Below are 22397 nucleotides of genomic sequence, written 5' to 3'. Positions count from 1 at the left end.
CTAAACTTTGCGTATCCCCAAGGATCCGTTTCAAAAAGTGTCTCTAACACCCCCCCCTCCGTTCTCCTCTTTTTTGTAAACCAGATTTTTCATTTTTCTTGATTCGCCACGGAGTTCTTGTCGCTCTGTTTCCCTTCAAAAACTGTTCAAAGGATATTCTTTTCTTTCCAGTGTTTTTGTTATCTGATTTCTTTTTTGTGTGTGTGTGTGTGTGTGTGTTTCTGTGCCTGGTTTGTCACTTTGTGATGTCTGTTTCTATGTTTGCCGCTGGACTTCTTTTTCTCCAATCCTGACAAACCACACTGTCAATGCTCTGGGTCTAACTTGGCCCCACTCCCTGCTCTTTCAAAGTAACATTTTCAAATCCTTGCACCCAGCCTTTAACTGTTCAACTATCGACTTCCTATTCGCCATCCAAACAAAATGACGACTTCTTGCTCGCTTGCTATTTCCTGTTCACAATGAGTCCAGCAACTTCCTCTTTCTAGCTTATTCCCCTAACTGCTTCCTGGTTTTAGCCACACATTTATTTACTGCTTCCTGTTCACAATCCAAGCCCGGTTTTTATATTTCCTGTTTACAACAAGACTCAAGCAATTACATCCTGTTTCCAGTCCAAGCCCAGTTTTTATTTCCTGTTTACTCATTCGGTTTTTACAGGTATGTTTATTGTTCTTTCTTTTTCACAATTCACTGGGATTTCAGTTTTTTTCTTTCTTGAAAAAGTTTTTGATCGAATCACCTTTCTTTGTGCAGCTTCATAGAAAGACATTGAGGTGACGAAGGAACACAAATTCTCCTACAGCCCAGAGCAGCGATCCTTACAGAAACGCCCCTTCCTCGAGAACATTTAGAACAATCCGACCTAAATTATTAAAATTACATTGCGAATCAATAAAAGAGAAACAAAACCAATAACACTGGTTAATTTAAAATGATGTCATTTGCAGCTTGAATTCTGAACCCATACAAGAATATATTGACCATGAAAAGCTTTTTTTACATCACCCAAACTGTGATCTTATATATAAGTTTGATTTTGCAGGTTGACTGGCGTGGGTCAGTTTGCGAGTGTGACCCATGAAATTTGGCACTGTCAATACCTTTTAGAATTTTGAATGCTTGAATTAGGTCGCCACGTAGTCTTCTTGGTTCAAGACTGAACAGATTCAATTATTTTGGCCTGTCTGCATATGACATGCCTTTTAAGCGCAGAATAATTCTGGTCGCTCTTCTTTGCACTCTTTCTAGAGCAGCAATATCTTTTTTATAGCGAGGTGATCAGAACTTAGCAGCAAGATATTAATCTATCTAGAAAAACAGAATGCATTGTATTCTTAGATGTGATTATATAAGGAAAGTGAAGGAATATTGGAAAACTACAGTGGATTTCATAATGAATACACAGGTGGCAATAACATTGAAGGTGCATTTACTTAGTCTTCAACAGGAGCCTAAGTTTGGCTTAGCAGATGTCCTGGGAAAGCTGGGATTGTCCCAGTTTTCAGCCTTCATTTTTTGTCCCGGTCAGAAACAGTAAAACAGTTCCATCATCCTGGTGTTGCAATTCTGACATTTTTGGGTTTTTTTGTAAGTTCAAAACTGTTGCGCAGTAATTCTACAAAAATAAAATAACGAAACGTATGGATTGCATGTTTAATAATTCTGATTCTTGCTGAGTGTTTTTAAAACATGAAACTCAGCTCTCTCATCTCATCGAACCCCGGCGGCGATCTGACCTAATTCCACAACAAACAGTGAGAAATTGGGAACGTAATTCCAGCTAATGTGAAATTTGAATTCCTCCCTGCGGGGGGGGGGGGGTGGGGGTTCGGGGGACTGACGCAGCACATTCACACTTTGCTTGGGGGGCTGCTTCGCTCTGCTGTCTTGTGTTAGGCCTGTGCAGAACATCATTAAACCGAATCGCAAAACATCTCTGCAGTCAGTTATCATTGAAGGGGAGTGCAGAATTATTTGCATCAGGACTTTGATCTTTCTGTAACCCCTTTCAATTAAAATAAATTCTCTCCAGGCCTGATTTTTTTCAATGCTGCTGCTTAGTTTATCTTTCTGAGATGAATACTAGAAGTTATTTATTTCAAGCGACATGACAATGACTCTGTCGAAGGGGCAGTGGTAGGATGTGAGCAGCTCAATAAGATATTAAAGTTTAGATAGTAAGAATACTTTGATTATTAGCCTCCCCTTCTCTCTCTGTGTGGGATTCCCTGCTGACTATTGCATTGTGACGGACTGGTTGAGTTCAGTGCTGCTGCTGCACTGTAAATTCACTCTCCTTGAGCAGTAGGTATTAGGACCCCACACCCTGACACCCCACAGTGAAGATTCTCTGACACATGTGCATACTCTCCCCTTGTTGGCAGAGATGTGCACCCCCACTGTGCGATTATAACTCCAGAGTTAAAGATTTGTGAGTAGGGCCCCTTAGCATTGCCCTGTGCCAGCCATTGTCCTGTCACAATGCATCTCAGTGTTTGAGTCTCGGACCGTGCTATGTGTGGGATGTGAGGGGAAGCACGGGGGGGGGAGGGAGGCAGTGGTTCAGTCTGAGATGTATTCTGCTGTCAGTTGCTGTAAAGCTTCTTCTTATCTTCTTTCTTGAACCGTGAATGAAGGAATTAGTAAAGGCTTGCTTCTGAGGCTATTTATAGAGTGTGCTGGCCAGACCAGTGTGCAGTGCGTGGTGTGCAGTGTGCTCATACTAATATAGCATCTCAATGCAATCAAACCATTTAATATCACTCCTATTAAAGTGATGAGAGAATATCATATGTTGACCTGATCAGGAAACTGATCCTGCTCTGTTCCATTGTCAGTAGATCTTGCCAGCTGACCTTGCGTTGTTCCACACTCTCCCATCTCATCTGTTCTCCCTGCTTGGCCTGGGAAAATGCCTTTACGCACCTCATCCTCTCCTCCTGCTTTTGCACCTCATTGACTGCCAGCTTCCTCCGTTGAGCTGGGGCTGCCCTGTGCCATGTAGGAGGAGCAGTACTGAGACCAAGACCCCCTCTCCCATGCTGTACGAAGGGCAGCCTTTGCATCTTCCACAGCTTGCATGATTGCAGACCCCTGCCTGGGGGTCCAGTGAAGGTGGGCTTATGTACTTCTCATGCTGCAGTTGTGTCTACATCTACAGAACCGCTTGTCTGATTGTGATCACACTTGCTAAGGGCCTTCTTTAACACAAGCTGTCAAGTCTCTGTCACCATGTAGGTGGCATATGAAGGCTGTCACACTTCCATCAGAGTTTATATTTAAATAAGGTGCTGTGCTTTATTGCAACTTACTGTGTGCAGTGTTGCTGAAGCCGACACCCTGGGATCCTCCAAGAAGCTGCTTGATGAGATTCTGGGATCAATAAGCTGCTGAAGACCAAACGAGCAAGATGGGCCGAATGGCCTCCTCTCGTCTGTAAACTTTCTTATGTCTATGTTTACAGCTCTCCTCTGTTTTGAATGATTAAATATGTACACTGTCTGGCATGTTCTGAAATTTCGATTGATGGACTATTGTAATCAGTGCAATACGTACTACTTTCTATGGATTCTGTAGCACAACTAGGCATGTTTATGCATCAGTGCTGTGTTTTATGTCTCATTTTATTGGTGAATTCCTGATAAAGCCACTCAGTTTATTAATACAGTTTGGGAGAGTCTCTATGAAGTGATATTAAGGGTTTGATTGATCCTGATACAGAGGTTCCACGTTCCATCAACCGGAATACTGTTCCAGATTATTCACTGCAGTACAGAATGGGTGCATCCTGCAATATACTGACCCAGTACAGAATGGGTACATCCTGCAATACACTGACCCAGTACAGAATGGGTACATCCTGCAATACACTGACCCAGTACAGAATGGGTGCATCCTGCAATACACTGACCCAGTACAGAATGGGTGCATCCTGCAATACACTGACCCAGTACAGAATGGGTACATCCTGCAATACACTGACCCAGTACAGAATGGGTACATCCTGCAATACACTGACCCAGTACAGAATGGGTGCATCCTGCAATACACTGACCCAGTACAGAATGGGTACATCCTGCAATACACTGACCCAGTACAGAATGGGTACATCCTGCAATACACTGACCCAGTACAGAATGGGTACATCCTGCAATACACTGACCCAGTACAGAATGGGTGCATCCTGCAATACACTGACCCAGTACAGAATGGGTGCATCCTGCAATACACTGACCCAGTACAGAATGGGTGCATCCTGCAATACACTGACCCAGTACAGAATGGGTACATCCTGCAATACACTGACCCAGTACAGAATGGGTACATCCTGCAATACACTGACCCAGTACAGAATGGGTACATCCTGCAATACACTGACCCAGTACAGAATGGGTACATCCTGCAATACACTGACCCAGTACAGAATGACCTCAGTGTGTACATAATGAGCCTGTAAATGTAGCAAAGGCTTCTCGTGACGAGATGAATGAGAATCCGAAGGTGCAGTATGCACGTCGCCAGCTTCCAGGGTTTTCCTTGCACACTTTGGTGTACTTTTTTTGGCTGTAATTTGTTGCAGTCGTTTGCAATAGCTTGAAACAGTAGCACACACGTTATGCCACGTAACTCAGATTCTTCTCGGTTTTGACACCTCGCTGGCAGGATGCGTTTGGGCCAGTATTTGACGAATTTTCCTGTTTTCACAGTTTCCTTCCAGGTGATTTTACAGACCCACATTTTCTTGATTTCCAGCGAACGCACCTCTGTCTTCAGTAATATTTTGAAAATGTGGCCTTCGGTGAACATGCCCAAGCGACCTGTACACAAGTCTTATAAATCTCTAAACTCTAATCCTCGTTCTGATCTATTGTAAACGGATACTACTGACTATAATGTTATTGTACTTCGTTACAACCTACCTAAATATGTACATATTTTTGCACGATATATGGAAGTACACAATCAGAAAAGGGTTAGGGTTAGGGTTGGGAGATGCTAGGTTTAGAGTTAGGGTTAGGGTTATGTAATGCAATGTTTTTTTAACATTAGGCTGTTTGTAGCTATGCATAATAACTTTGTAATAATGTGTAAATAGCTGATACCTAAATCAACAATGTAAAATGTTACACAATTTTGTACAAATTCACAGTTATGTCTGAACCTGGTTTCGGATGATTTTTAAGGAAATCTATTCAACAGAAGTAGGTCAGGCTGCCCTCTCTTGCAAGGCACCCTGTAGATTCTGTGACAATACTGTCAGTGTAAGGTAATTGCAGATTCTGGAATGCAGGATTCTAATGTTATATTAGAGACAGTGTTGGAGATCAGTAGAGGACTGGGGGAGCATGTTAGCACAGTTTTTTTTTTTTTTTCCCACTTGATGGTAACAGTTCTTCAGAGTGGTTGTTAGAGCAGAAACTTGAGATTGATTAACTGCTGTCATGTAACACAGGCTAGCTTGACCAACGCATCTTTATAGAAGAAATGCAAAGGAAAATTGATCTACAGTAGCTGTTTGCAAGGTGAATTCTATAAGGATACATGAGTTAATCTAGTCTGTATCAGGACTCTAACCCAAATTCATCCTCTTAAGAAGATTTAACATTTAGCGAAATATTTAACTGCCCAGCTAAATCTGGAGCTCCAACAGGAATTTCCCAACATCCTTTACATTCTTTTCGAAGTTCGTTTTTATTCTAATTTTTCTTCCCTTGGGGCAGCTCCAAAATAATTCGAACTAACAGGAAATCCTGTGTGTTAAGTGATTTCAGATTATCACTAGTCATTTACGATAGGCGACTGTTGCAATGGGACATCGTCGAAAATTCTTACTATCAAGAAATTAATTAATTTAACAAAAAAAAATTCTAATTATAATATAATAATAATAATAATAATAATAATAATAATAATAATAATAATAAATAATTTATTAAAAGCAGACTTGGCACCCTCAATCAGAACACATGAGGAAATTCCCTCCCAGCCATTCCTTCGAGACACCTCCTCACGCCACTGAGAGTCGAAATTTGTAGTTTAGTTAAATGGCAAAGGAAAGATGCAGGGACAAGCAAGTCAATTCCCCTATCAGAACTTTATTTCAGCATTGATTAGCTGTTTGAGCCGAGCGCAGAGGTAATCTCCGCTTTATTGAGAAATGAACATTGCATTTCTATCGAGCTGCTCCTCGGCGCTCACATTTATTTATTTTTCATTTCTCTGACCTGCTGCAGTTTTTACATTTTTAAAGCAAGAAATAACGTGTTACCCCCAGTAACTGCACGCGTTTCACAGTCATCATGCAACTGGGATGAAACTTGCTCAGGATTAAATAGTCTGTCCGGTTATTTTGCCCGCTCTTGTCTTCCCCAGTTTAGAATGTCCAAATACGCTTGCCGCAACAGCTCAGGAGAACTGAAGGTCAGTGGGGGTCCCCAAGACAATCGTCTCTTTACACCCGTGAGCGCCATTCCTAGATCCCTTCTTCTATTTCAGTATCTCGCCCTTACACTTTTCTCTATTAAATGTCATTTGCCATGTGTTTGCCCAGTTCTGAATCTTGACTAGATCATTTTGAATGACCTTTGCTGCTGCAACAATGTTTGCCATTCCTCCTATTTTTGTGTCGTCTGCGAATTTAACAAGTTTGCTTACTATACCAGAATCTAAGTGATTAATGTAGATTAGGAATAGCAGAGGACCTAATACTGATCCCTGTGGTACACCGCTGGTTACCACACTCCATTCTGAGGTTTCTCCTCTAATCAGTACTTTCTGTTTTCTACATGTTAACCACTCCCTAATCCATGTACATGTGTTTCCTTGAATCCCTACTGCGTTCAGTTTGAGAATTCATCTTTTATGCAGGACTTCGTCAAAAGCGTTCTGGAAATCTAAGTAAACAATGTCATATGCTTTGCAATTATCCGTTGTTAGTTAGATACGATCTCCCTTTCCTAGAAACTGGCTTCTGCAATCTTGTGCATCTGGGTGTGATATTTCAAGGGAGATGTTCTCCCTTTCCTCTTTACTCAGCCATCGCCCTGATAAAACGACCCTTCTCCTGCCCGCTGGAAGGGCACAGTGCCGCTGGGTTTACCTGAATGCTGCAGTCCTGGTTAGCTTTTATATCTTGGCTCAGCCCTTGTGTTTTCAATGTGTGTGTAATCATATTTACTGCCACTTAGGGGTCCCCGCTCGCTGTCATGAGATTGAAGCTGCTGCGCGGTCTAGAGAAAGCCATCGGGTGTACCTGCCCATTGAAAAGCAGGGCACCCTGCTAGTCTCTTAAAAGTCTTTTAATTCTTAACAGTCTTAAAAGGGACTGTTTTGGTCACAGATACGGTTACCATATTTCCAGACTGAAATTTATCTCTGAAGCAGTTAAAATAATAAGTTATAACACCCTTAATCCAAAAATTCAACATTGCGTGACTATATATATGTATTTACATTAGTTATAAAAATGGGTTCAGGTTGGTGGAATCTCATTTTCTCTAGAAGATTTTGGACAATGATTAAACTGAACTAAATTATTACAATTGCATTTCGAATCAGTGAAAGAAAACGGAAAACACAGCCGTGGTTAATTTAAAATGAGATCATTTGAAGCTTGAATTATGAAGCCATCAACGAATGGAGCTGTGGCAAAGCGCCCCGCGCCTGTGTGTATTTTTATATTTGATGTTGGGTGTAGTGTGTAGATGTTGGTGTTTGTAGTGCATGCATTATAATGTGGGTCATGAGTACAGGTGATATAAAGGGCCATTTTGTAGTTGGACACAAGGATGGCCGAGATTCCAATTGAATGATTGATTAGCAATTGAGTCTCGGTACAGCTGCATAAAAGGGGCACGTTTTCACTTATTTGGGGTTGAGAGAGAGAGAGAGAGAGAGAGAGAGTTTGTGTTCGTCCACGGTTCTGTTCGTCTTGGCCAATGCGTCGTTTTGTTTGTCCAGTCTGTGTTTTCTGTTTTGTTCAACCTTTTGCAATATTTCATTTCACCTGGGTACTGTGTGTTTTTTTTCTGTCCTGACGTCACCACGCAGCCAGCTGTGTCACAGGAGCGCGCGTAGAATCAGCTGCTCATCATGACAAACTTCAGTCTTCACAGCAATTCCATTTAACATGCCTTATGTTGATAGGTATTGCTTAATTAAAAACAACTCGCAAAATCTGCTAATTACACCAAAGAATTCCGTCATTTGCATATTAGTGCGTTTAATATAGATCCTGTCATGCTCAAAACCAACTGGAACCACTTCTATCCGAGATTATTTGTATTACTTTTTCATTTCACATCCTGATTTTCATGTAGCTCTTTTCCATACAATTGCGTCATCTCTGCAGTGAATTGTGGGATTGCAGTCCTGGGCAAACAAACCCGTATCCCAGTTTGCTCAGCGGTAGATCATTCAGTCTGGGTGGTTCACTCTGGAGAGAGGCCTATGGCCAATCGTGTTCAAAAGTTTAGCAGCAACAATGTGTGCATTCAGATGTAATTTATAAATCTAGTTACAAGCTTCAACACTGAGCTAAATACTTAACTAAATCTTAAATCTCTTAACTAGATTTTACATTTAGCGAAATATTTAACTGGCCAGCAAAACCTGGAGTTTCCTTGCAAATGAGCCTCGCCCGCTTTTTTCCTTCACGCGATTTGATTGGCTCTTGTAATGCTGAAATTTGCATATTTCCTTTTTTTTTTTTTTTTTATAGCATCACAAGAGCCAATCAAATCTGGGAAAAAATACAAGATAATGAATTATTTGATCCAGGTGAATCTCATCCTTGCTCCTGTGGCATTCTGGGGAATGTAGTCCTTTAGCCTCTCCTGGAATCAATTTTTCACTCGTCCTCCTCCTAGTTTGTCACAGTAAATGAACAATCTCATTCAGTTTCAACTCAGTTCTGTTTAGTGCGTGTGCGTGCGTGCGTGTGCGTGTGTGCAGGTATTACTATCAATGTGGAAACAAAATCTGAGAAACTGTCTCCACAAAGATAGAAAAAAAACAGACGTTTTGAGGGGGGCGTGCCCACTTTGTAAAACACTTTTTTTAAGAACTAAAAAATGCCTTTAAAAAAAACACTAAAAGAGCCAAAATATTGAGTTTGTTGTCGACTTTCACCCTGTGTGGAGTTTTGTCTGACTGGAGTCAGAAATAGTAAAACTATAGTGAGAGTCAGTGAGAAGTCCCCACAAGTATTGCCTAAGTGTGTGTGTGTGTGTGTGTGTGTGTGTGTGTGTGTGTGTGTGTGTGTGTGTGTGTGTGTGTGTGTGTGTGTGTGTGTAAGTGTGTGTGTGTGTGTGTGTGTGTGTGTGTGTGTGTGTGTGTAAGTGTGTGTGTGTAAGTGTGTGTGTGTGTGTGTGTGTGTGTGTGTGTGTGTGTGTGTGTGTGTGTGTGTGTGTGTGTGTGTGTGTGTGTGTGTGTGTGTGTGTGTGTGTGTGTGTGTGTAAGTGTGTGTGTGTGTGTGTGTGTGTGTGTGTGTGTGTGTGTGTGTGTGTGTGTGTGTGTGTGTGTGTAAGTGTGTGTGGTGTGTGTGTGTGTGTGTGTGTGTGTAAGTGTGTGTGTGTGTGTGTGTGTGTAAGTGTGTGTGTGTGTGTGTGTAAGTGTGTAAGTGTGTAAGTGTGTGTGTGTGTGTTTGTGTGTGTGTGTGTGTGTGTGTGTGTGTGGTGTATAATCTTTTTTTTTTGCGTAAGATTTTTTTAAACACAAATCAGATAATATTTTGCTGATTGTTGTTGTTTTTTTGTACTATCCTCCTCCTTCTTGTTCTTGTTTTTATTTTTTGGGGATTTTTTAATTTTTTTTTTTTTTTGCCACAGTAATCTTTTTGAATCTTTTCTCTCTTCTCTTTTTTTCTCCCTGATGTTCCAAACCGCTAGGTCCGCTCACAAAAAAACACGATGAATCCACGATCAACAGCCCGCGCGATGAAGGTATTTTTTTTGCATGTTTTCATTTTTTTTTCTTGTTTTTTGAATATATTAAAACAAATCTTATTTTTTTTTGTTCCATCGATCTTGACTTTCTTTGCAATCAGCATTTTGAAAGCTTTTTTTTTTTTTTAATCTTGTGCAAACTCACAAAATGTGATCTTTTTTTTTTTTTTTTTACTTCTTTAAAAAGTTATTTTTTGTAACTCTTGATGCCTTATTCCCCCCTTTGCTCCTGCCACTTCATCCCTATTTATGATTCTGGTAAAATTGACTTGCCATTTAATTATGTTGAATTTTACACATCTATAGAACTGTACATGAAAATGTTACACACACACACACACACACACACGCACATATATTAGCTCAAAGATCCAGCTGCCCAACGTTTCGACATGTTGTACATATCTTTCTCAAGAGAGCCTAAAGTCATTGAAAGACTAAAACCTCTCTATTATAATAACTCTCTACAACCTTTCAGCTTCCTGCTTAGATAACATGGTAGAAATAGCTGGGCGGGCTGATGCTGCTGTTTCAGTCTGAAGGTGTGAAAGCTGCACAGTGACTCACAGATCGAAGTTCTAAGACCATTGTCAGACAGTTCTGAGGTGGAGTTCAATTCCTAAAAGAATGCAAAGTCTTAGGGAACACAAAGCTACTTTTGCAGCAACAGCGTCTTGAAACCTGGTTCCAGGAGACCTAGTTTGAGGTTTGCTGTATCAAACCCCCAAGTCTCCCCAGGTGTGCAATTCTCCTTGTTGTGATGCCTTTGACAGTAGTAGTTTCTTCAGGATGATCCCAGGCAGTGTTTGAATGGCTTTCTGCAGCTCTACCGGACTGGCCTCTGATGGGTAACTTTCTTCAATCGCACATTTGCAGCTTGGGTCTGTAAGGTGAAGATCAAACACAAATGGAATCCGATTTACTTTGATGACATCACCTCGTTGAGAAGAGATTCTGTATATGTTAAAGTTGGTCGATGAATTTGTTGATAAACAGTATCTAAGTTCCTGAATTATTTTAAGGTAGTTATCAATGTTGTTGCAAATACATTTGATTCTGAGAGCAATGCTGTAGTAAGACTTCTCGTTACGACATTCAGAGAGAGAGAGAGAGAGAGAGAGAGAGAGAGAGAGAGAGAGAGAGAGAGAGAGAGAATGAATTTAAAGTAAGGTTGAAATGTTTGGAAACCACAAATGATTTACAGCAAGACTAGGGCTGGGGATTGTATAGAAAATCATCTCCTCTTTAAAAACATGCAAGAGATTTTAATGAGCAATCAATCTCACAAGTTCAGCGATGCCTTAAATATGATTCATTTACTTACTGCTGAGTGACTGGGTGGCACATTTGTTATCAATTCTATCCAGAAAAACATGATTCTCCTGAGCCAAGACTGGTACAGTGCTCAATGTAACGTTGCCCTCGGGCAGCCCTGAACATGTTTCTCAGGAGAAAATTAATAGAAATTCACACCCAGTCATTCCACGTTGGTAGCGAGCGGATCATATTTGGGGTTCCACAGCACTTGTGGGAGAGACTTTCTCGTATATTTTTAAAGAAGTGAGCAATATTTAGTGAGCAAATAGTCTGAATGAAGTTATCCGACAACACTCTTCCCAAGTTGTGCTCCTCTCCTAGAAAAAGGAGTAGATTTCGGGGGACTGTTCTACATGAGACTCTTTAAAATATGCAGCATGTTTTTAAAGAGGAGACAGTTATCTATTCAGAGATACCAGGGTGTCTAGGAAAGATGGGCAATAAAATCCTCAGATCTTGCTGTGAATCGTTAGTTGTTTCCTCACAGAACACGCCCACAGCAGTGAATTAAGAAGCCTCGTCTTCTGTGTGGCCACACAATACCAGACAATTATTCCAAACGGATGAAAGGAGAGCAACAGAACTGAGAACCACTTAGAAGGATTCATAAAATGACACCCTTTATTAATAAAAATAATAATAATATATTATTATTAATAATAATAATAATAATAATAATAATAATAATAATAATAATAATAATAAATAATACCCCCAATGGGTTTTTACTTCTTATTTAGACAATTTTGATTAAAAAAATTAATTAAAGAATCTTAGGGTCGTGAGGACACAGTGTACACATGTGCTACCAAATGGGGAGATATTACCCCTCTCTATATTATTATTATTATTATTATTATTATTATTATTATTATTATTATTATTATTATTAAATAAATACAGCCTCACAAGCTGAATGAATCGGAATTTTTCAGTGCATTATCTGTTGCTGGACAGGGGAAAGGTGTTTTGTATAAGAAACAGAATCTAGTTACATAAATAATGTGCCTTTTCTCATTTCAGAAATGCTTGTGGGCATTTACAGGGTTAATTTATTTAGCACAACAAAAGCTGAACGAATATTTTCATGTCCAGATGTCTTGAACAAAATGTTGAGAAGTATTTAATTTTATACTTGCTCAGGGTCCCACACACAGGGAGTGGGTGGCTGAGCCGGGATTTGAACGTCCTGGTATCAAAGCCCCTTTCTCTAACCACTGAACCACCAAGCTCCCTTTTAGAACAAGCAAACAAAACCTCACATAATAACCCGTGCCCACTAAAATGGATTGTTACCCAAACCACGTTGCTGTTTGAAATGATTAATATCAAGAAACAGGCACGGTGAGGGGGCGGAGAATATTGAGCCACGCTTGAGGACCCAGAGGCTCCGATCTGTGACAGACAAGCGATCGGACTGCTTGTGACACATCCATTACAGCGTGGAGCCACTTTGCAGCCTGCCATCGCCCTGGGCTTTCACATGCAGGAGCTGCACAGTGTCGCACGCTGATCGAGAGCTCTACAGGTCAGCTTGGGGGCTTGGCGGTGATGAGGAAACATGCTACTATATAACATTTTTATTTTTAACCTTGGCGGTGCCTTTGACGAGAGCTCTCACCTCAGTGCACTGCTGTGGCCAAACATTTTGCATCACCTAGAATTTTAAGATTGAGAAATTAAAAAGAAATAACTATAAGGACATCATTTTGATCCTTTGTTTATCAATCCCGCACAAAGAAGCTATAAAATGATATTGCCAAACTACCAGAAACCGTAACACAGTAATTCTTGTTGGGTTTCGAATTTGTGTCAGTTTTTCTTTAAGGGATTGGAAAATGACGAAGTGGGATGCAATTCAATATGTTAACGTAACTCATTTCTCTGGTTAAATTCGCTTTGTTAATTCTATAGGGTGATGCAAAACTTTTGGCCATAGCGGTGGTGTTGAACGTTGTGGGTGCAGCAGTGAATTGAAAGAACGTGGTCTCTTAAAACACCTGTGTCTTGACACATCCTGTTCTGATTCGGAAGTTGAAATCTCTTGAAGCAACTGGTTTTGATGAGGATTCCAATGAACGATGCGCAGGGAAACTGCAGTGTCTCAGGATCATTTCACAGCGATCAAAGAAAATACCTAAAACAGTGAAACCTTTTGAAATGTATAAAACACTCGCTAGAAACCATCTTTCTTAGAATCTGGACAGCGTCGTTTCTGAAGCAGACAGCACGCAGTCAGTGTGTGTGTGTGTGTGGGGGGCAGGTATTGCTATCAATCTGCGGACGAAATTTGAGAAAATGTCCCCACAAAGTTGGTAACTCCTGAAAAAAAACGACGTGGTGGGGGCGTCCCCACTTTCTAAAACACCTTTTTAAGAACTAAATATGCCTTTTTAAAAAAAAAAAAAAAAAAAAAAAAAAAAAGAGCCAAAATATTGAGTTTGTTGTCGACTTTCACCCTGTGTGGAGTTTTGTCTGACTGGAGTTAGAAACAGTAAATAAAAATATAGTGAGAGTCAATGAGAAGACCCCACAAGTATAGGAATACAAACGTGTGTGTGTGGGTGGGGTGGGGTGGGGTGGGTGGGGTGGGGTGGGGGGTGGGGGGAACCCACCTCTAAACTGGAGAACATTCGGCCAGTCAAGAACACTTTAATTGGATCAATGAAAGTGGATTACTTTGAACCATGGCTAATTGATTCCTAACCTGTAAGGAGGTATTTAAGCCCTCTGATTGGCTAAGAAGCACAGATTCATTATTGGTGCTACCCAAAGACTTTTATAATAATAACAATAATAATAATCTTTATTTTTATATAGCGCCTTTCATAGTGGAGCACCATCACAAAGCGCTTTACAAGAGGCTAGGGTGTGTGAACTGTGCATCAGCTGCAGAGTCGCTTACAACAACGCCTCACCCCAAAGACGCAGAGCAAGGGGGTGAAGTGTCTTTAAACCCCATTAGAACTGAAAACATGACCACTGCCCCCACACACACCTTCAAAGGAATACCAAGCAAAGCCTTAAAATCAATTCTCTTACCTCTTATTAGCTCTTTTCCATTGTTCTGTTAAAATCTGTTCAAATTCTAAATATAATAATAGGAAATCAGAAATCTAGAGTAACTTTGGGAGTTTGTGGCAGCACTGTCTAATCCTGATCGCTTACACACAAATTCAAAGAACGATGGTTTCTACCCAGTGTTGCACTGTTTTAGGTATTTTCTTTGATCGCTGTGAAATGATCCTGAGACGACCTCCTTGTTTCAACCCAGGTCACACTCAATGCTACACCCACAATGTTTAACAAGATATGTAATGAAGAGACTGCTTCCTGTGCTGAAGGTCAACTCCATGGTTCAAGACTCAAGATGTAATTATTTGTTTTAGTTATAAAATGTATGCCATTGCTCTCGGATCTCAGAAAGATATCCTTTTTGGATTGTGATCTGCACAGGCATTTTCATCCCTAAGAGAAAGGGGGCTCCCTCCAGTCCAGGGCAGGCTTGAGGCATGGAGACTGAACTGCTCCCTCCCTCACCCCCCTAAGAGAAAGGGGGCTCCCTCCAGTCCAGGGCAGGCTTGAGGCATGGAGACTGAACTGCTCCCTCCCTCACCCCCCTAAGAGAAAGGGGGCTCCCTCCAGTCCAGGGCAGGCTTGAGGCACGGAGACTGAACTGCTCCCTCCCTCACCCCCTAAGAGAAAGGGGGCTCCCTCCAGTCCAGGGCAGGCTTGAGGCACGGAGACTGAACTGCTCCCTCCCTCACCCCCCTAAGAGAAAGGGGGCTCCCTCCAGTCCAGGGCAGGCTTGCGTAATTACAGAGAGAGCTGGGATTATTTTAGCAAAACCTATTGAGCTCAGGAACTGAAATGAGTCGTGCCTCAAATTATAGATAGTTTTAAATCATAATGAGGGAAAAAAAAAAACTCTGAGTGAGTCAGAAGGTGAGAGCCTTGCTCTGGTATGGAGTTAGAAGGCACACAAGCAGTTGCCATGCCAACAGATCGTTTCCACTTGCTGTGGGGGGTGGGGGGCGGTTAGCACAGCTGCACAGGGAAACACCTATCAGTCCTGCTCTCTCTCTGTCTCTCACCCTCTCTTTCTCTCTCTTCTTCCATCTGACACCTGCTTTCTCTCTCTGTCTCCCTCCCTCTCTCCCACTGCCTTTGTCTGTCCTCTCTTTCAATGTCGAATCAGCTTTATTGGCATGGCAAGATGCATTTAGGTTTTAACAAAGCAAACCCACCTTTTCTTCACCTTTCTCCTCTATCCATATCTCTCTTCTCTCTTCCTCCCTCTCTCTCTCTACTCTCTATCCATATCTCCTCTCTCTCTCTCCTCTCTATCCCTATCTGTCTTCTCCCAGTAGTATCTGTGTATCTGTGGAATACTGAGCAAACCTTCGTCCTTTGATCTAAGACAGTAGGTTCCCAAAACCCCACACCTGGGGACCCCCTGTGTCTGCTGGTTTTCGTTCCAAACCAGCTCTCAATTACTGAACTAGACCCTTCATTGAACTGATAATTTGCTTAATTAGACCTTTTCAGCTCTTAAACAGTTGCAGAGTTCAAAATGCTACAGCTAACTTGAAATCTGCAACTGTTTCAAGAGCTGAAAACAATTTAAAAGGTCTAATTAAGCAAACGATCAGTTCAGTGAAGGGTCTAGTTCAGTAACTGAGAACTTGAAATGAAAACCAGCAGACACAGGGGCTCCCCCAGGACCAGGGTTGGGAACTACTGATCTAAGAAAGTGACTTGGGACACATGGGCTCATTAAATGTTCACACTTTGTTCCTGCAGCAGAGTTTTCCATTGCAACACCAATGAAAACAGCGTGGCAATAATCAATCGTACACGCTGTGAAAGCACGCGTCGGTCTCTGTCTAGTGTGTGGCTGGAATGAAAGACCTGCATCAAAAATGGACACCCAGATTTCTCATTTCAGCTCGGAGGAGAAGCTGCCAGACGCAAAAGCAGATGGATTTAAATGATGTAGTTGATTCTGTGAGAAGTTTAAAATGTTAATCAGCTTCACGTGGCAATATACATGAGACACCCAGAGGTGTTTCCATGAAGGGAGGTATATAGAGGAGATCAATGACACATCTTGAGGCGTTCTGATGCATTTGCACACGGCACATCTTCAATATGCACACACACCAGCAGCTAAGGCAAGCTTTGCTTATCCTCCGAGCCGTTTCCACAGTTACAACACATCCTGGAGTTATGAGGTTCAGAACATCACGTTTGAGGCAGGTGGAAAGGATTTGTCCAGCTCTCTAAGTCCCCCCAGGATGGTCCTGGTGAAATCCCTAGTTTAACCCCTGGCTAACCTTTCTCTCTCTCTCTCTCTCTCTCCCCCCCTCTCTCCTCTCTCTCTCTCTCTCTCTCTCTCTCTCTCTCTCTCTCTCTCTCTCTCTCTCTCTCTCTCTCTCCCCTCTCCCTCTCCTCTCTCTCTCTCTCTCTCTCTCTCCCTCTCTCTCTCTCCCCCTGTCAGAGGTAGACGAGAGGCTAGAGAGAGGAGAGAGAGGCCTCTCTCTCTCTCTCTCTCTCTCTCTCTCTCTCTCTCTCCCTCTCTCTCCTCTCTCTCTCTCTCCTCTCTCTCTCCTCTCTCTCTCTCCTCTCTCTCTCTCTCTCTCTCTCTCCCACTCTCGGAGAGGAGCAGAGAGGAGGAGAGGGGTGAGAGAGAGGCAAGAGAGAAAGGGAGGAGGAGAGGCTAGGATAGGAGAGAGAGCGCTCTTAGAGACGGCGCTGGAGCCGCAGTGAAGGAACGACGAGAAAGGTTCTCTCTCTCTAGGTGTGACTCTCCTCTCTCTCCACTCTCTACCTTGTTTCGTCTGCGAAGAAAAAAGGCACTCCGGACACTGAAAAAAGACTTGCTGGGAAAGAGGGTAGAAAGAAAAAGGAGAAGCTGAGAGGAGAGAGAGCTCTCCCCGAAGTATAGACCATCTAGTCTTCCCTCACTACCTTCACGTTACCACCAAGCATGTCTCTTCCTTGCGTAAATAGGCGACCGTAAGAAGTCTGAAGCCTGTGATGCTTTTCATTCATGGTGGTTCGTACATGGAGGGCACCGGGAACATGTTTGATGCCAGCGTGTTGGCGGCGTACGGCAATGTGATTGTGGTGACAATGAACTACCGTCTGGGCGTGCTGGGTAAGTGTCTGTGCTTGCTGTACGCTGTCGCTGGCTGCTTAGTGCATAGTCTCGAGAGACTGGTAGATTTATCTATTTTTCTTCAGTGATAGTCAAGATATTAAGGGTGTAAATAAATGAATCCAGTGAAACCTCTTGAATAATATCATGATGACATATTGAATTTATATACCACTTTGTAGTTTTCCCTATAAAACTGAGAACAATTCAAAATGCGACATTTCGAAATCTAACATGAAATACTACTGTTATGGTTTCCGGTAGACTTTTGCAATATCATTTTGTAGTTTCTTTTGATGTTAAGATCTAAATTGTGTTCAGATATATTTTTTCAGAAATGATGTCTCGGTCCTAAAATTCTAGGTGATGCAAAGCTTTTGGCCACTTTCTGTCTGGTTTCTGTTCTGTTGAGCAGGCTTCGTTATAACTTGCATTGAGTTCCGGCCAGCTTGTGTCGTCTAAAATTGCTTCAGCAAAACTGGCATAATCTTGTCGATGAAGCTCATTTGAATTGAATTGAATTGTTCGAGCCATTTCATCTATTCTGTTTAATTTGACTCAGGTGGATTTGATTACTTGGCTTAACAAAAAACAAAAACAAAAGCCAATTGTTTTCTATAATTTAATCGAACAATCTGATGATGTAAATCTAACACATGTGCTCAGTAAGTCTGCTGGCTGGGGAGTGGGGCAGCACAGTGGCGTGGTGGTCCCTCACAGCGCCAGGGTCCTGGGTTCAATTCCAGCCTAGGGGTTATTATTATTGGAAATGTGTGGATTTCCTGCTCACAAAAAGAAAGCCAATTCTCTGCCAGAGAGAGAATGAATGAATTAATTTAGGTGAAAATGTTTGGAAACCACAAATGATTTACAGCAAGACTAGGGCTGGGGATTGTATGGAAAATCATCTCCTCTTTAAAAACATGCAAGAGATTTTAATGAGAAATCAATCTCACAAGTTCAGCGATGCCTTAAATATGATTCATTTACTTACCGCTGAGTGACTGGGTGGCGCATTTGTTATCAGTTCTATCCAGAGTCTTCCTACATCAGTGTGTGTTAGTGGAGGCTCCTTAGAGGAGGCAAGGGAGGCAGAGCCTCCTCAACTTTTCAAAGGAAAAAATATATAACAGTATGTATAGCATTATAATATAATAATTATTACAAGTTCATTTTAAAATAAAAATTGACGAGCTCGCCATAAGACTCGAGCTCACTGAAGCAAATCAAGTTCTATACCTAAAATTAACCTAATCGTTAGAGCTGTAATTGATTTTGTGTTTAACAAATAAATAAATAAAATAAAATAAATAAATAATAAATAAATCGTACTTTCCCTACTACTTGCTCACCATTAAAAGTCCACGATTTCTGCTTTGTTTTCGTCTTTCCATTTTAGTGAATCTGATTCCTTTATCTATTTATAGGCACATTTTGCCACTGTATAAAAAGCCTTTATTTATTACAAAGGGAGGCAAGCCTCCCTTCTCCCGTTAAACACAGTGTCAGCATTGGCAGATTGCGTGATGTCTGAGCACTGATTTTAATTGAAGTTTAATTGGAATATATATATATATATATATATTCAGTACCATGTTACAGTAACGAAATCTTTAAAGTACAGAATACCTCTTCTGTGAAGGAATCGAATGTGAGTTTTTTTTTTTCTGTACCTAATTTATTTATCACTTTGTTTTGATGAATTCTCTTATTTTTGCCTCTGAACACATTTCAAGCCCTGCGTGATGAGTGTGAATAATAAATGCTGCTCCAATCAATAATTCAATCCAGCTCTTCGTGCCTTGCTTTGAAGTGCTGGTAGAACCAGACCTCTCACCGGTCTGGCTGTGAGCAGGCCAGCTCTCTCGCTGCTTGTGTCCCTGTCCAAGCTGTGCAACAGCGACGACACAGAGCTGCACAGCCCTTGGGAATACGAGACCAGGACAGGAGTGTGTGCCCTCCATTATTAATATTCCAACACCCTGTTGTTGCCTGCCTGGTAAAGGCATGACTGCGTGGTGTTGAGTTTGAGCCACTGGCCTTTGTGCTCAACTTGTCAGTCACACTTCTAAGTTTTGATCTTATTGAGAATTTGAAATCTCGTGAAACGCTGTAAGCGAATGCGGGCCCCTTTTTCCATCAGCTGTAATATAAGACAAAAAATCTCAGTTTGGACGGGGGAATCGGAAAGCCGGCGCGGCAGGAGTTTGTGACTGCGTGTGTTGTCAGTCCGACTGTCCAATCGCGATCGATCACGCATAGAACTTATTTTTTTAATGAAGGTTCCATACATGTGTAAGGGTTGCACTGTTTTAGGTATTTTCATCGATCACTGTAAAATAATCTTCAGCCATTGCAGAAGTGCGTCTGTGTTTTTAATGTTCTCGCGCATGGCCGTGCAGGTTACATAATCTCCTTTAACTTGTTCTAAATCAGCAGGTAATAATTAAAATGTGTTAACCGCTAAACATTCCTGCAGCTGAAATCCACATATTTCAGTTCAATTAACCTCTTCCGACAGTGGCAATCCTTTTAATTATACTAAAGGCATTGTAGAATCATGGGAACATCTTGGAAAATTGCTCAATTACTGTGCTAATTTACCAGGGTAAACTTTATCAAGGCGATCCCCATGGCTTTTCAGCAGCAGAACTTCAATGTTGCATCCTCAAAGCACTCTGAACCAAATGAGGTTCTCAAAGGAAAACATCTGCTGAAGCATGAGCTGCTCAAGATTAACAGCTGGCAGTAAAATGTCTGAACATCTGTGTCTCTGCACGTCGTGCCATCACAAGTGAGGGGTCCCCGAGGGGCTCCCCTGGTAAAGGCACGGCCGCGTGGTGTGCAGGGGGGGAGTCACACAGTCAGGGGAGCGCAGGGGTCCCCGAGGGTCTCCCCTGGCAAAGGCACGGCAGTGTGCTGTGCAGGGGGGGAGTCACACAGTCAGGGGAGCGCAGGGGTCCCCGAGGGTCTCCCCTGGTAAAGGCACGGCCGCGTGGTGTGCAGGGGGGGAGTCACACAGTCAGGGGAGCGCAGGGGTCCCCGAGGGTCTCCCCTGGTAAAGGCACGGCCGCGTGGTGTGCAGGGGGGGAGTCACACAGTCAGGGGAGCGCAGGGGTCCCCGAGGGTCTCCCCTGGTAAAGGCACAGCCGCGTGGTGTGCAGGGGGGAGTCACACAGTCAGGGGAGCGCAGGGGTCCCCGAGGGTCTCCCCTGGTAAAGGCACGGCCGCGTGGTGTGCAGGGGGGGAGTCACACAGTCAGGGGAGTGCAGGGGTCCCCGAGGGTCTCCCCTGGTAAAGGCACAGCGGTGTGCTGTGAAGGGAGAGTCACACAGTCAAGGGTTCTCCTTTTTAACCAGTTATGGCGGGACTTGATTGCTTATCATTGAATAAACCAAATACACCCTGAGGTGGGTGGTACGTGTTTTTTTTGTACACTGTAATTAGGTGTGGTGTTTTGTGCATGGGATGATATCTATACACAGGAAAAGAGCTAGTGGAATTTTTGCAAGTCTTCACTGTGATTGGTTGATTTCTGCTATGTGATTTATAATAGGGAGATGGTCCCTTTTAGATTTTAAGTCACCTCACCGGGCTGCAGCGGCACCTACTGGCCAGGCACCCGTTGAGTGCAGACAGACACCTGCGGGGCTGGGCATCGTCCTGCAGGGGGTGGTAGCTCACATCCGCTGTGGAGCTCCCGGGTGCAAAGACGCGGTTGGCTCGGGGTTCGGAGGACGCCAAAGTAGTGACAGCGTTTGAAGAGAAGGTCACAGGAAATGAATGAACAGGAAGAAAAGCATTTTGATGAAGTACAAAGCCAGGTTGATCCTGTGTTTTTTTCGCTTTGTTTCAGCATTCGTTCAAGCACAGCGGGCGACGTGGAATCCTTTGGAATAACAGCAAACCAAGCATGATTCATAACCCGTAGCATTGGACACCAGTGTAAAGCACTTCTCAGAAAACCTAAAGGATTTCTTTCTAGCAAATGGGATTAATCAGTGATTTCTGCCATGCATGTCAAATATAGTTCTCTTTCCTTAATACAGAAGTATTCTTTTAACATTTTATTTAATTGATGATCTTCAGAGCAGATAGTTTAGCAGTAGTCAAAAAGAGTCTGAGTCCAGGATATGCTGTTCTGTTCTTGCATGTCATAGATGATCTAGGCAGTGTTGCAAGTAAGAGACAGCGCCGCCTAGTGAAAAGATAAACAGTTTCAGGGGTTTTGCATTGCTGGCAATACACAGATGTGCACTAGGTGGCGCTAGCTGTTACTGCTGTAATGACACCTTCGCTAATCTAGTCTCTTTGTCTGTGTGTGTGTGTTAGTTCCACCTTTTGTGTTGAGTTTAGCTACCTTTTAAAATATTTACAGGATATTTTTGACAAGAGAGATGATTTTTCAATTCATCTGTGAGATTGTCCTGCTACAGCCCAGTTATTTTAATTAAAGTTTAAATAATTTACACTTGGCTGCCGTACACCGTTCTTTAGAGGGGAGACTTGCAAGCGAGAGTATTTGAAATTCACCAGCTTCGATTCCCAGAAAACTTTTAAAAGTTGTGTTAATCTTTATTTTATAGTTATCCATTAGCAGACCCCCACGTCCCCCACTGCAGATTCACTCTCCCCGTACACGGCAGGCAATGTCAATGCAAGACACTAAGCTTTGCGAACATCTGTCATTCGAAAAAGCACTGCCACATCCCAGTCGCTTACCAGTATGGAAGAGAGATCATTTTTGAAATGCACTTGATACTAGCTATAAAACATGTATATCTTTTATCTAACATTGTGTCATCAAAGAAACTACAAAATCGCAATAGGTCTACCAGAAGCCATAACAGTAGTACAGTATTTCATGTTAGATTTAATTTTGCTCCAGTTTTTCGTTAAGCATATGGAAAACTACAAAGCCAGTGTTATTCAATATGTTAATTAAGAGGTTTCATTCAAGCAAAATTAGTTAA

At 42.2% G+C, this 22397-nt stretch overlaps 1 protein-coding gene across 1 annotated transcript in view; it reads left to right on the top strand.

The window, feature by feature from the left end:
* The window catches only part of LOC121306608 (neuroligin-2-like), a 59165-nt gene that overhangs the window by 23537 nt on the left and 13231 nt on the right, over positions 1–22397 (top strand). The window contains exons 3-5 of the mRNA XM_041238423.1: positions 9891–9944; positions 16945–16957; positions 17288–17424. Coding sequence (XP_041094357.1) covers positions 9891–9944; positions 16945–16957; positions 17288–17424 — 204 coding nt within the window. The remainder of the gene's footprint in view (positions 1–9890; positions 9945–16944; positions 16958–17287; positions 17425–22397) is intronic.

The sequence above is a fragment of the Polyodon spathula genome, chromosome 48 (genome assembly GCF_017654505.1).
Source record: "Polyodon spathula isolate WHYD16114869_AA chromosome 48, ASM1765450v1, whole genome shotgun sequence".
In the NCBI taxonomy this organism is placed as follows: Eukaryota; Metazoa; Chordata; class Actinopteri; order Acipenseriformes; family Polyodontidae; genus Polyodon; species Polyodon spathula.
This window is presented reverse-complemented; position numbering and strand designations above follow the sequence as displayed.